The sequence below is a fragment of the Dasypus novemcinctus genome, chromosome 16 (genome assembly GCF_030445035.2).
Source record: "Dasypus novemcinctus isolate mDasNov1 chromosome 16, mDasNov1.1.hap2, whole genome shotgun sequence".
Lineage (NCBI taxonomy): Eukaryota > Metazoa > Chordata > Mammalia > Cingulata > Dasypodidae > Dasypus > Dasypus novemcinctus.
Window position 1 is genome coordinate 73,420,173 of NC_080688.1, and position 16,329 is coordinate 73,436,501.

General features: G+C 35.9%; 1 protein-coding gene across 18 annotated transcripts in view; it reads left to right on the forward strand.

The window, feature by feature from the left end:
* WDR7 (WD repeat domain 7) overlaps positions 1-16,329 on the forward strand; it is a 439,870-nt gene that overhangs the window by 211,097 nt on the left and 212,444 nt on the right. For all 18 annotated transcript variants that reach the window (XM_058277785.2, XM_071208567.1, XM_071208570.1 and 15 more), the window contains one exon: positions 6,119-6,232. In XM_058277785.2, coding sequence (XP_058133768.1) covers positions 6,119-6,232 — 114 coding nt within the window. The remainder of the gene's footprint in view (positions 1-6,118; positions 6,233-16,329) is intronic.

Consider the following 16,329-nt stretch of genomic DNA (forward strand, 5'->3'; position numbering starts at 1 on the left):
TGACCTTGTAGAGAAAACAAAAGACCTGAGCCCACAGAGAAACAAGCCCTGGGAAGGGAGGAACCTAGGAGCCTGAACCCTGGCAGATGTTGGTGGCCATCTTGCTCCAACAAATGAAAATAGATTTTGGTGAAGGAAGTAACTTATTCTTTATGGCCTATTATTTGTAAGCTCCTACCCCAAATAAATACCCTTTATAAAGGCCAGCAGATGTCTGGTATTTTGCATCAGCACCCCTTTGACTGACTAATACAACCATCCTCACTTCCCTGTTAGCTGACCTGGGTAAGTCCAACAAACTGGAGAGTAGGTGTTGCAACTCTGCTGAGGCTCAGGGCCCAACTGGCACATGGACAGTCCAGAGATTACACTTACCAGTTGTGGACATTTAGGCTGTTTTCACTTATTGACTATTATGAATAATGCTGCTTTGGAAATCATGTACAATTTTTTGTGAACATGTTTTCATTTCCTAGGAGTGAAATTGTTGAGTCATGGTAACTGAATGTTTAATCTTTTGAGGCACTGCCATACTGTTTACTTTTTAGTTTTGAGAGTTCCTTTTACATCATAGATATTATTCCTTTGTCAGATATGTGATTTGTGAATCTTTATTCCTATTCTGCAACTTATCTTTTCATCCTTTCAATAGGGTCTTTTGCGGAACAAAGTTTTTAATTTTGATGAAGTCTAACTTACCAATTTTTCCTTCTGTGGTTTGTGTTTTGGTTGTCTAATCTGTGATCTCAAACATTTTCTCTGATGTTTTCTCTCTAAAAATTTTGTGGTTTCATGAGTTTTCATTTAAGTCTGTGATTCATTTTGAGTTAATTTTTGTATAAGGTGTGAAAGTTAGTTTAAGGTTTATTATTTTGCCTATGCATGGTTAGTGGCCACAGCCCTATTTGTTGAAAAGATTATTTTTTTTCCATTGAACTGCTTTTTCACCTTTGTCAAAAACCAGTTGGGGGCGGCGGACTTGGCCCAGTGGTTAGGGCGTCCATCTACCACATGGGAGGTCCCCGGTTCAAACCCCGGGCCTCCTTGACCCGTGTGGAGCTGGCCCATGCGCAGTGCTGATGCACGCAAGGAGTGCCCTGCCATGCAGGGGTGTCCCCCGCGTAGGGGAGCCCCACACACAAGGAGTGTACCCTCTAAGGAGAGCCGCCCAGCGTGAAAGAAAGTGCAGCCTGCCCAGGAATGGTGCCGCACACAGGGAGAGCAGACACAAGATGATGCAGCAAAAAGAAACACAGATTCCCGTGCCGCTGACAACAACTGAGGCCGACAAAGACGACACAGCAAAGAGACACAGAGAACAGACAGCTGGGGTGGGGGCGGGAAGGGGAGAGAAAGAAATAAATCTTTTTTTAAAAAATTGTCTTTCTAAAAAAAAAAAAACCAGTTGGGCCTATTCCTGTGGGTCTGTTTCTGGGTTCTCTGTTCTGTTAATCTTCATGTTATTCCTCCACCAAAACCACAGTCTTAGTTACTATAGCTACTTAAGAGATTGGGTAGACACATTCTTCCCTCTGTATTCTTATTTTGACTAGGTAAAATAATTTTGATTTTGACAAGTTCTTTTTTCTTCCCATATAATTTTAGGTTAATCATGCCTATATTTTCAAAAAACTTTGCCTATGTCTTTTTTTTTTTTCTTAAGGAGGAACCGGGGATTGAACGTGGGACCTTGTACACAGGTGGCAGGCACTCAACCACTGAGCCACATCTGCTCCCCATTCCTGTATCTTTTTTTTCCCCAGATTACTCTGGTTTTGTTGAGTTTGCCACCAGGAGTCAAAAAACTGTGTCACATATTCATTATATTGAGTTTTCTAATCCATGAACACAGTATGTCTTTCCATTTATTTAGATTTTCTTCTATTTCTTTAATCAGCATTTTTTACTTTTTAGCATGAGCCCTGTACGTGTCTTTAGTGTGAATTATATGTAAGCATTTCATTTTTTAAACCATCATAAATGGTATTTTTAATTTAGGCATCCAGGGGAGCAGGTGTAGCTCAAAAGAGTGCCTGCTTCTCATGTACAAGGTCCTGGATTCAATCCCTAGTACCTCCTAAAAAAAATTAATTGATTAAAAAATAATTAGGTGTCCATTGTTCATTGCTAATATATAGAAATATAATTGAGTTTTAAAATGTTTTTCTAGTATTCTACAGTTCTGCAACCTTGATGAACTCAAGTAAGTTCTAGTAGTTTTTTTTTTTTTCCCTTTCATATGTTTTTTTAATCTGTAACCATACAGGTTGTAGGTAACAAGGCTGCACTTCAAGTCCAAGACTGTGGAAACTTGGGTTTTTTATTTCTATGTGGTTTTTTGGGGGGCGGGGGAGGTATGTCACCTCCACATTTCCCCTATGAATCCATGACCAGATAGTTAAAATTATTTTTCTCACTGCTCATGGACATGGGTTTCCACATGAATAGAAGACTCTATACTTATTAAAGGACTTCTAGTAGTAATTTTGTAGATTGTTTTGCATTTTCTATATAGACATTCATTTTATCCTCAGAGACGTTTTACCTAATCCTTTCCAATCTGTATGCATCTAATTCCTTTCTTTGCCTTCTTGCACTGCTAGAACTACCAGAACTACCCCCACTATGATGAATACGAGTGTTGTGTGGATGTCTTTGCCTTATTCCTGATCTTAAGGAAAAACATTTGGTCTTTCAACACTATATATAATATTAGGTATAGATTTTTAGTAGTAGATAACTCTATATCAAATTGAGGACATTCCCCTCTGTTGCTAGTTTTCTGAATGTTCTTGTCATGAATGGCTGTTGAATTTTGTTAAATGATTAAAATCATGTTATTTCTTCTTTAGCCTGTTAATATTTTGGATTACATCGATTGCTTTTAGAATATTGAACTAGACTTGCATGCTTGGAATAAACTCTGCTTGGCCATTGTGTATAATTCTTTTTATATATTGCTAAATTCTATTTGCTTATATATTGTTCAGGATATTTTAGTCTGTATTTGTTAGGGATGCTGGGCTGTAGTTTTCTTCTTTGGTAGTCTTTTGTTCTTCCAAGAGATAAAGGATTTTATAACTCTTACTTTTTTTCTTTTTCTTTTTTCTCTTTTGGAAAGCATCAATCAACTGGATTAGTGTAGCTACCTTCTTGGAACTTCGGTTACCTTGAGACACACATGTTTTCTCTTTAATGTCTCAGTTGAGCAGTTACCAGGTGCAGCAAAAGAACTCCTTGGAGAGCTTGGCAGTATTATTTATACTCAGTGTTGTGTGAGTCCATGATTTTCATGGTTATGCTTGTGGTGTTCTATAACCCCAGCTTACCTCCAGAAACTCAATTCCTATTAGGACTTAGAGGTAAAAAGAACATTGGGGTTTGAAATCAGAAGACCTAGATTTCAGTTGTGGTTCCTGAATTTACTAGATACATCATAGTGAAAATTTACTTAACCTCTCTGGTTAAATGAGATGGATTGTAAATGAATTTGTCAACTTTGTTACTACATAAATACCATATTTATTTTCATTGGATCTTCTGATTTAAAAGAAAAAGAAACTAGTAATGATGGTTGTTATTACCCAAACTTGTTTTGTAGTATCTTTTTCTTGTTCTCTGATCAATTTCAGAATTATCAAGTGTCAAGGAAGGGATGAGACTGAGATTTCAAATGCGTATATTTTGATTTAATAATATGAAATGATGGTCTTTGATGTTCTATTTAAATAGTAAGTCTACTTAGGAATGTGGCATTTACTTACCTCCTTCTCTTTTGTGATTATTTTATTGCTAACCATCTTTTAACTAAATAATTAATACCATATTTGTAATAATTCTCCTCCTTTATCTTAAAATTTTATCTTGCAAACCCATCAAATAAAAATGCTTCTCCAGAAGCAGACAAAAGAAGACGCAGCAAATAGACACAGAGAACAGACAATCGGGGGGGGGGGGGGGAGGGGAGAGAAATAAATAAATAAATCTTTTTAAAAAAATGCTTCTCTAAAGGGTGGCTTTGTTATTTTGCCTTCAGATTTAGCATTGTTCATTTTTTGTTGGAGCAACTCTGAACAAGTGGTGGTAATAAGTTTGTATGTATTCTTTTCCAACTTTAAATAAGCATTACTTTGAATAGTTATGACTGCCCCATGACTATTTAGAAGCAGAATGGGCATCACTATCCCAAAATCCTTAAGATTGGAGAATGAACAATGGACTAAAGTAGACTTATTATTATCCTACTTTAGAATTATTATTCTAGCGATGTAAGAACTCTTATCATTGATATAAAAGCAGTGGCCATCAGAGGTTCTGAGTGATGGGAAAAGGAAGAATAGGTGTAAAAGGATTTTCGGGACACTGAATTTGTCCTGTGTGACATTGCAGTGATGGATACAGGCATTGTATATTTCTTCATAACCTACAAAATTGTACAGGACGGAATGTAAACTATAATTTAAAGTATAGTGGGAAACGGACTTTGGCCCAGTGGTTAGGGCGTCCGTCTACCATATGGGAGGTCCGCGGTTCAAACCCCGGGCCTCCTTGACCCGTGTGGAGCTGGCCATGCGCAGTGCTGATGCGCGCAAGGAGTGCCCTGCCACGCAGGGGTGTCCCCCGCGTGGGGGAGCCCCACGTGCAAGGAGTGCGCCCGTGAGGAGAGCCCCCCAGCGTGAAAAGAAAGAGCAGCCTGCCCAGGAATGGCGCCGCCCACACTTCCCGTGCCGCTGACGACAACAGAAGCGGACAAAGAAACAAGACGCAGCAAATAGACACCAAGAACAGACAACCAGGGGAGGGGGGGGAATTAAATAAATAAATAAATCTTTAAAAAAAAAAAAAAAATAAAGTATAGTCCATGGTTAGTATCAGTGCTTCAATATGTGTTCATTAATTCTAACAAAGGTACCACACTAATGAAGGATGTTAATGTGCAGAAGTGTGGGAGGAGTGTGGGCATATGGGAATCCCTCATTTTTTAATGTAATATTTATGTAATGTAAAGCTTCTTTAAAAATAAAAAAAAAATAATTAAAAAAATAGTTGTGGCTTGGAACTGCCTACTAGTAGGTATAGTTCTGGGTTATTCATGGTGGTTAATGACTAAAATTCTTACTCTCTGGCTACCTTTTGTAAACCTAAGGCGGGAAGGTTGAATTTGACATAGAAATGCTTACATTAATACATTTTGGGATTATTTGAATACTTACAGTTTTTGGTTTTTAAAATATTTGGATGGATCCTATGTAGGTAGTTATTCAAGTACTTATTAAGAAAATTTGATTAGAATGTTCAGCTCCTAAAGTAGCTTCTAATGGTGAGGTTTTTATTTATTATTATTGAGCAATACCTACTGAGGACCATATGAAAAATATTGATATGGTGTATTATCCATTTCCAAATTAGAAATAATGTGGTAGATGGGAATTGATATTAAATTATTTCATCAAGGAGGAGAAGATAGGTTTGTAAGGAAAAGATAATCGCATGAACTGTCAAGTCTCTTATGATTTACGGAATGCAAGCATTTGACTCCATGATCAAGTTTACCTGTCAGGGAGGATCGATCTTTCAGTGTGATAATTAATCTGATTTCATAATTCCATCATAGAAGGAGATGTTATATTCATTTTGGTCAGTACATTCCAGGTTTCTTACTTAGACCCAGGGTACAAATCCCTGTGTTGTATAAATACTTTGACCCAACCCCCAAAATAAAAATTCAAACTAATATTAAAGAGAAGTCAACTTTTAAAATAGTGCTACACTTTCTAGTTGTTTTCCCTTCTTTGTTGCATCATTATGTATAAATCAGCCAAAATAACTGTAGCAAAAACATTGAAAGAAACCAATTAAAGATGTAATTTCCTTTAACATCCTTTTTCTGTTTTCCCAGATCTTGGTTAAAAGTAAGGATGGCATACAAACATGTAAATATATGAATATCAATAAATAGAGCACACTTGAATATTTTGTTCCTTAATTTGTGTCTCCTCTAATTGTTGTGATATATTATGTTTTTTAATGTTTGCCTGCAGTAAGTAAATTAAAAACCTTTGAAGGTTTGGGTCCACCCTTCTTTTGATTTGGAAACTTACGATTCCATTTGTTTTAGCTGGAGTCACAGCAGAAGCCATGCAGACCATCACCACTGCTCCTGAAACCTCAGGGACAGAAGCCAAAGTCCAGGAGGAAGAGCATGACCTTGTTGATGATGACATCACAGCTGGTAAGCAGGAGCATTTTTAACAATATTTTTTGTTGCTAACTTTTTATTTAGAAATAGTTTTAAACTTACAGAGCAATTACAAAAATAATACAAACCCCATGTAGGGAACTATGACATACCCCTACTTCCCCCACCAAACACCCAGAATATTTTGCCACATTTTCTATATCATTCTGTCTATCCATCCATCCATCTACCATCTATCTACCAATCCATTTTCTGAACACTTGCATGTAGTTGGATCATCATTTTCCTTGAACACTTTTTACTTCCATCCTCATTTCCTGAATACAAGAATATTCACTTACCTAACCACCTTAAGTGCAGTTATCAAGTTCAAGAAATTTAAGATTGATTTAAAACTTAGTCTTTGTTCCAGTTTTTTCTTACATCCCAATAATATCCCTTTTAGCTTTTCCTCCTCCCTTGTTAGAGGCCATGGAAGATCATGTATCACATTTAATTGTCATTGTCTCTTTAGTTGCTTTTTCCTTCTTTTTTCTATTGTGGGGACGTATAAACAATATAAACTTTCCCGTTGCAACTATTCCCAAGCATACCATTTAATGGAATTATTACATTTACAATATTGTGGTATCCTTATCACCTTCCATTATTAAAACTTTCCTCTTTCCAAGCAGAAACCCTACACTCCCATTATGTATTAACTCCCCATTCCCCCTGTATCCCACCCCTGGCTACCTGTACTCTAATTTCTGTCTCTATGAACTTTACTATTCTCTAATACTTTCTTTGTAGTTACCATGGGTTTAAAGATAACACACTAAATCTACATCAGTCTTGTTTGCTTTGATAACTTCAATAGCATATACATATTATATTCCTATATCCCCATCTTGTCAATTAATGAGTCTATACATTATGAGTCCAAAACTACTGATTTATCATTATATACTATATATTTGCCTTTAAGATCCTGCAGGAAATAAAAAGTGGAATCACAAACCAAAATACAATATACTGAATGTTTTCAACTATCATATCTTCAAGGTCATTGGTTCTTTTGTCTGTCAGCTCTAATCTTCAGTTGAACCCCTCAAGAGAATTTTAAATTTCTGTTATTATGGTCTTCAGCTCTGTGTAGTTCCTTTTCATAATTTTCACCTCTCATTAATACTCTTATTTTTCATTTTTCTGACTTCCTTTAGTTCTTTGTGTTTTCCTTTAGCTTTTTGAGCATGGGTAGGACCATTTTTTTAAAAAATCTTGGTCCTGTTATATCCCTTGTCTAGTCTTCCTCATTGATGGTTTCTAATTCTTAAATCTTCTTTGCCTGGGCTATCGTTTCCTGTTTCTTTGCACATTCTGTAATCTTTTATTGAAACCTGTGCATTTTGATATTTTAAGGTATTATTGCTTGAATTTAGACTCTAATGCCTCTGCTCTTAGCTAATATCCAACTAATGTTATGATAGAGCATTACTTGAATGCCAGCAGCTAACAAAACAAAACGGGAACACTTTCTGTGGTCTTTGCAGATTTACCTGTGCAAGTCCCTTCTTTCAAGGCTTATCCATACAATGAGTTAGAGAATAGCCCCAGGCCAAAGTATAGGGGCCTTCCTGATTATGCACATGTGGTCCTAGAAATTTACAGGATTCCTAATGTCCCCTAGGAAACAGTTTCCTCAGGATCCCAGACATGCACTGTATTTTGGTTGCCAGCCATTCCTTGCCCCAGGCATCACGACTTGACTGTCTCCTACAATGTTCTGTAGGACTGCCTTCTACGTGCAGGACAATTTCTGGGATGGCAAGTCCCTCGAACCACCACCAAACAGACTCAGCCAGACATACAAGCTCCTAATATGTACACGAGGTTACTCTGCTCCATCCAGAACCAGGACCAGGGATCTAAACTGCGAGTTTGGGCTTTTTCCATGCTGAGCCTGTGAGGAGTGAGGGAGGGCCAGCCAGGGCACCACAAGATCATACTGCTTAAGGTGCCTTTTTTTTTATTCTGTACTTGCCTTGTTACTGCAGTCCTTAAAGTGTTTTCTAGACCATTGGGAGAGGTTTCTGCCAGTTCTTGCTGGTTATTCAAAGCTTCTGTGGGGGAATGGAGCTATGGAGCATCTCACTATCCCATCTTGGTCAAGGCAGCTCCTTTAACGGAATTTTGATGGAGCTTTCTTCAATTCTGTAAAGGGTTTTTTAGGATATTCATACTGGAACTAAATGTGTTGATGGAGAGGATGGAAACTTGTATTGATGATATGTTTGTTTATTATTTGGCGTAAAACTGCAGAAATTGATTTTCCTGCACATCTGATGGCCATGGTCCATCTGAAACCTGTAGTGGTGAATCTTTGCTTGCTCTTTCTTGCTTCTGGTGTTTACTGGCAATCCTTAGCATTCCTTAGCTTGTAGATGCTTGTAGGTGTATCTTCCTCCATCTTTGCAGAGCCTTCTCCCCAGTGTCTGGTTGTGTCTGTATCCACATTTCCTCTTAGAAGGGCATGAGTCAGATTGGATTAGCACCACCCTAATCCAATTTGGTCTCATGTGTTTTAATCACAGGCCCTATTTCCAAATAAAGTCACAAATAAGCCCTAAGGGTTTGGGGCTTGAATATGTCTTTTTGGAGGACACAATTCAACCCATAACAGGGAGAAAGACAAAAAGGTAAGAATAGAAACAAGGTACATATGTAAAGTACATGCTTATAGAGCCCCAGGTACACCTGTCAAATGACTGCACCTCTCCATCTCTCAGACACTGGCCTGTCCAACCATTGCTCCTCAGTCTTTCTGGATTTCTCTTTCAGCAGCTCTAAATTTTTTCCTTGTGAGTTCTGTACCAAAGTGAGAGTCTTAAGCAGGCAAAGAGAGCCTTGTTGTTGCCACCTCCCTCTCTCTCTCTCTCTTCCCGTCTCTTTCTCCCCTCCCTCCCCTCCTTCTCCTCCCTTTCTTTTTTTCTTTTTCTTTATTAGTGAGGTTGTAGATGTACAGAAAAATCATGTAGAAAGTAGAGTTGACATTCCACTCCTCCCCACCCCTCACACACAGGTTTCCCTATTATTAACATGTTACATTAGTGTGTTACTTTTATTATAATTCATGAAACAATTTTATTCAAATTATACCTTAACTTTAGTCTGTAGTTTACATTAGGGTTCACTCTTTATGTTGCACATAAACACAATCTTGATTCTGGTTATTTATAGATGACCTAAAACTTCCCATTTTAATAACTTTCAAATATATAATTCAGTGGTGTCCATTATATTGTAAAGTGCTACCATCACCACCTTTCAAAACTAAACTTTACCATCACCCCAGATAGAAACTCTGTACCAATTAAGCATTAACACCCCATTCTCTTCCTTTATCCTGGTCCCCAGTTTCCATAGTTTTTATCTGTGGATTTGCATATTCTGATTGTTTCATATAAATGAGATCATTCTATATTCCTTTTGTGTCTGACTTATTTCACTTAACATGATGTCTTCAAAGTTCATCCATATTGTCGCATGTATCAGAACTTCATTTCTTTTTATTGCATATTTTGTATATTAGTATGTTTAGTTTTATGGGACTCTTTAGTGTCCTTTTTGAGCTTTTAATTTGTTTTGGGTTTGCTCATTGTCACTCACAGTGAACCTGCTAGCTATACACTTGATTTTCTGGAGACCTCCTAATTCAAAGATTAGAATCATTACTAAAGCCTTTGAACATGTAGAGGAAGATATACATTATATTATGAAATGTTTTGCAATTATTGAGCAAAGTAAAGAATACTGAAGGTCTAATAGTAATATATGCAGTATGTGCTATACGAAGATTTTACAGAGTCTCATACCTACAATATAAAATAAATGCTGCCTTTTAATATTATTTATGTTGTTTGGATAGTGAGCATTTTTATCTGTATTATACATGTAAATAGACCTAGAGTACATTTTTTTAATATAAAATACTCTATTTTTAAAGAGCTTTTAGATTGCAGAAAAGTTACATTGAAAGTATGAGGGATTCCCATTTACCCTACTCTTCTCCCCTCCCACATCTTACAATAACATCTATTTATAACATCTTACAGTAGTGTGGTACATTAGTTACAATTGATGAATAAATGTTGAAGCATTGTTACTAACCAAGGACTATAGTTTATGTTGTGTTTATATTAATTCCAATGCCCTAAAAATGCCCTATGTTCCACCTTATTCCCTCCTTTTCCTCCCAGAACCTCTAGTAACCACTCTCTTTATATAAGTCTTGTGTGTTCTTTCATTACTACAGTATTAGTAAGTTTACTTTGGTTTATTAATACTACAGTATTAATAAGTTTACTTTGGTCCATGGTTGCATTCCCCCTTATGTTTGTTTATTTCTCAACCTTGAAGATTCTGGGATGGTGGTGCCCATTCTGCCTCAGATTGAGAGGGGGCTTAGATCTTATGGGGAAGATGGAAGGAACTGTTTAGCTTGCAGTTATAGATATTCTCTGTTTTGGGGGATGGAGGTTGTCCATCATCATCATTTTGTTGGTTGTGCTGGGCTAGTATGATACACTAGAGAGTAGGTGCTGCCTGCAACTCTACTGAGATTCAGGGCTCAACCGGCGTATAAACAGACCAAAAATTTAAGTCTCTGGGACTTAACCTTTAAATGGTATAGTGCTAAGTATAGGTTCAAATAATTGTAGGCTCAGTATTGAGTGTTCTTATCTGTATTTTCTATCATGTAAATAGATATAGACTAAATTTTAGGAGACCTGTATACTCTGTATGTTCAATCTGTCTTTTTACAGATGAAGCCAGTGTCAATTACTGGATCTCTAAATACATTCAGTTGCAATTTCTTTGACTACATAGAGGATTAAAAATGCATAATATAAATACCTTTATTGATGTTAAGGTTGGTAAACTTGTGTTTTTGGTGTGTATATCAGTCAAGCCTCTCCAGAGAAACATCAACAACCAGATATTTGTACATATGTGTATGTACTAAACACTTATTACAAGGAGTTGGTTCACATGATTGTGGGGTTTGTCAAGACTCAATTCATAGGGGAGTCTGCAGTCTGGACATTCCATTGAGGGTGATGCTGAATTCTTAAATCTGAATTCCTTAGTCTGGAAACTCAGGAAGGAGTAGAATGTGTAGTCTTTTCAGACAGAATTCCTTCTGATCTCTGGAACCCTCAGTTCTTGCTGTTGAGACCTCCGACTGATTGGATGAGAACCATACTATGATGAGTAATCTTTTTTAACGTCAACAGATTGCGGATGCTGATTCCATCTATGAAATACCCCACAGTAACAATTAGGGTCAGTATTTGACCAAAGAACTGGACACCTAGCTAAACTGACACATGTAATTAACCATCATCATATGGATGGTTAAAATTTAAAGTCTGACCATATAAATTCATAATTTTTGTGACGCAGTATATTAGTCAGCCAAAGGGGTGCTGCTGCAAAGTATACCAGAAATGTGTTGGCTTTTATAAAGGGTATTTATTTGAGGTAGAATCTTACAATTACAAGGCCCTAAAGAGTCCAGCTTGAGGTTACATACTCATCAAAGTCACTTGCCATGCGTTAAAGCAAGATGGTGTGTGACCTCTGCCTGGTCTCTCCTTCCTTCTTCCTCTTGAGGCTCTGTGGGCCCAGTTTCTTCCATTCTCAGCTATAGGCTGACACAGGGGTTCTCTCTCTTACTGGGGCAGTAGCTGTTTGAGTCTTCTCCTTTCTGTCACATGGCAGGACCAAAATGACCAAGTTCTGTCCTCTATCTTCTTTTGTGTGTCTTCTAGGATGAGTGTCTGTTTCTATCTGCCTGCCAAAGGGGGTGGAGATTCAATCCTGAGTCATGTCCTACTGACATGGTTGAATCAAGCCCTAATCTTGATTTAATTTAGCAAACAAACCTTTGAATTTAATACAATCAAAGGGTATCATGTCCAGAGAAACACCAGTTTACAAACATAATGTCTCCTTTTGGAATTCATAAATGATCTCAAACTGCCACAAGCAGCAAATATTAACTTAATAGTAATCAATGATTTAAAAAGAAGCATGCCTGGAAAATACCAGTATAATTGAAAGGAAGTTTGTTTTTCCCTATTAAAGTTCTGTGTTGTTGGTTCTTTAGGCTCTACATAAATGTTCTGTGTACTCCCTTATTTTTATGTTTCATAATAATTTAAGAACTAAAAGTTCTGATTTCCATATACCAAATCTAAATTTATAAGAACTTCATTTGGGAACTAAAAAGACTGGTCCTACATTTGCTTATAAATGTGAAAGCATAATAGTCTACCATATGATATGGAACTTTTTGAAAATCATCTTCTCTTGGCTTATTATGATCTGATATTAGAGTATTTCAGCTGAACAGTACCTAAGAATAGTTACCACCTGAATTCCATTAAATTTTTTCTGCTTGGGAAGAGCTGAGGGACTCAATGATCTCCTTTGTAAATTTATGACTAAATTAAAAAATTCCAACTATATGCCATTCTGGAAAAGCAAAACTATAAAGACAGTCCAAAGATCAGTGGTTGCCAGAGGTTCAGAGAGAGGCTTAGGGAGGGACAAATGGTTGGAGCACAGGGATTTTTAAAGGAGTGAAACTATTTATATGACACTATAATGGTAGATACATGACAGTGGACGCTGTGTAATGGTAGATATATGACAATGTACGTTTGTCAAAACCCATAGAACTGAACAACACAGAGTAACCTCTGTTGTAAACCATGGACTATATAATAAATAATGTATCAGTATTGGTTCATCAGTTATAACAAATGTACCACATTTATGCAAGATGTTAATAATTGGGGACACTGTGGGTGTAGGGGGCCAAATGGGATATATGGGAACGTGGTACTTTTGACCAATTTTTTTATTAATCTAAAGCTTCTCTTTAAAAAAAATCCTGTTAAAAGAAAATTGTTAAAATAACATTTTTTTGAAAAACCTGTTCCCAAGTGCCACTGCTGCAAGTAAGTATTTGTCTAAGTTGGGGAGCATCCAGTTTTCTGTAAAAGTAAGATGATTGTGGTGGCAAGTACTTGTCCTGTTTTCATTCTTTTTAATGTATCAGCTCATTGGTTAAAAAAATCATCTGACTTAAATATAAAGAAACAATTTCAAAAGCTTCCAACCTTTCTGAAAATCATTAGCACTTCAAAATTATGGAATTTGTTGCAATAGCTACTAAGGAAAATCTATTTCATTTTCAGATTAAAAAAAAATCTAGCTCTTCATTCAGTTTCCATTGCATTTCTTATGCTGTTATAGATATGTGTCGATGTTATGTTTTAATTCCCTGCAATAATTAAAGGCCTCCTAATCTACAAAAAGTAGTTGTTTAATTCACAAAAAAAAAAAAAGTTGCTTTTGCAATAATAGAGTGACTCCATTTGCGAATAAAGGCTGACTTTTTTAGCTCTCAAATATTAAATAAGTACTCTGAAATTTTGAGTTATGTACTACCAAATAAATGAGATAGCATTATAGCACATAACTGTGTTTTAATTTTATTGTTAACAAAACCAAGAAACTTGAAGTTGAAAATCTAGTTTGGAGAGGCATTTAATGCTACATAAAGTACATTTTAATCCATAGGAAATTTGGTTAAACATATGTGATGGAAGGCTTTTATCAGTTGATTTATTCATTTCATGCCATGGATATTGGAGGCAAGAATGTTCAATATCCAAAGAATTTGAATGACTAAAAAAGGCTTCCTTAACATGTTGTTAAAACAACTAGCATACTGCAGTCTGTAGATGGTTTGGGTTACCTTTAGATTGTGGGATTTGATTAAGCTGTGCTATCGATTTTTGCGAGGATTTAGAAGAAAACCATATTTCTTTTTATTGAATGGAATCCTATATAAATTACATTATGAAGAATATGGTGGATGCATTGAGAAAAACCTGTTTCAAATATAATAATCTTATTTTGGGATACCCAGCATTGTAGAGCACAAGCATTTACAAAAGAGAAATTGGGCCAGTTTAACCAACTATTTGTTTTGAAAAAAATCCAACTAATTTTCTTCAGTTATTTAAAAGGAGTTGTTCTAATAATATTTCTTCATAAAATAAATAGAAATTATATTACACAGAGGTATTGCCTGTATTTTGAGTGAATTCTTAGTGTAGTTAGGCTAATATACAAAATTGCATTAATGATTATAGTAATACAGGACTTGATTCTGAAAAACAATCTGACCAAGATAACAGTTAAAGTATTGTATGAAATATAATAGCTATTTTGGTGCTTTTTCCAAAGGCAGAATAATTGTTTTTGAGATTTTGCTTTTGGTTGAGAGTGAAGGAGATATGAAGGTTCTCTTAGACACCCAAAGCTGCGCCTGGTAGTCTTTGTTATTGTTTGCCTTATAAGGATAAAGAAGCATGGATAAAGCTGTATAAATGTTGGTCATGATCAATTGGAACTAATTAAATTTATTTGAAATGAATAGCCTTAACTGGAAGAGAACAGCTGGAAAAACTGGGAAGAAAACAGTTGAGTCTTGATTGAGACAATTTAAACCTCCACCTTGTCATTTAAAAAATATGCTGCAGCTTCTTTCTATAGCTCTCCTTTTAAAGCTAATATCTATTGATCGGCTCCACAAAGTAACGCCAGTGTGCTGTGGTCAACACACACTTGGGTTTGCTTAGCATTTTATCTTACTGTCCCTCAAATTCTTTCTTTAAACCACATTTTAAATTATATATCTTAGCCATTTTAACCATTTTGGTGGGTTAATATTATTTTATGTAGAAAAATAATAAGACCTACCCCACATATTTTTTATATAATATCCATAGGAAAAGTAATTTCTTATTCAATAGAATTGCTTCAGGTTTCACAATACTCTGTATATTTTAAATCAGTTTTAGTAATATTCATTAAAGTTTAAAAGATTGTATTGTTTTAGTAATATTTTCATTAAAGTTTAAAAGATTATATTGTTTGTTTCTAGATTATAGTTTCAGGGCCACAAGACAACTACTATATACCTTTGTTTGCTTTTGTATTTATACTTTTATTTGTCATATTATAATTTAAATGTTATGTACATACAACACATAATCAATGTTTGTAGATAATGTGTTCTTATTTTCATTAAGATGTAAGTAGATCATATATTAAGGAGTAAATATCACTAAAAGCTGGCATCCATAGAAAAACTTAGATAATGAATCGTAATCTAATATCTTTTTATTGTTTAAGGCCTTTTGGATAACTTACTTAATTATCCTTTATGTAATTTTCATTGTGGTAAAGGATAGCATTCTGTATGAGGGTGGAACTATCCATTCCCTAAATGTTGTATCTTAAAACAGCTCTCCCCTTATTGCAGGTTAAAAATAATTTTGGAGGGTTTCCTGCACAAACCTGCACATATCCCTTTAAAAAGTACACTACATTCTGCTGGGTGGTCATACTGCTGTGCCCTGCTTCTTGTTCAATATAGCAAGGACACACACCGACTGTATAACAGTGAGAAAGGGTCAAGAGTTACTGACATTGTCAAAAAGAGACTGCTTGATACTAGATCAGCACAGTTGATGGATTCAACTACTTAGAACAAAATCTTGTTCTGTGGTTCAGAATGAGTGTGTTAACTGCATTTGTTTTACTCCTTAAGTTTTTGTGTTTTTTTTTTTAGTAAAATTGTAATTAACTATGTTTTAACTGCTAGTTCAGATGCAAAATATATCTCCTATTATGGAATAATAGAAGCTCAAAATAAATACAGTTTACTGTTGCTGTATTCCAACTGATAATGGAAATTATGTGTGCATAATACACCCTCAGTTATACTACACCCTCAGTTATACTACAGGCATATTTTAAATCTAATTTTGCAGTTGTGTACTTGCTGATTTAAACTTTTAAATTTCTGGAAGGATATCCTATTTTATGGTAAATTGATGTATAGTTTTTTATAAATGTATATTTGTTTTTTCCTGGATTGTAGAATCAAAATTTTTGGGAAGCGGACTTGGCCCAGTGGATAGGGCATCCGCCTACACATGGGAGGTCTGCGGTTCAAACCCCAGGCCTCCTAGACCCGTGTGGAGCTGGCCCATGTGCAGTGCTGA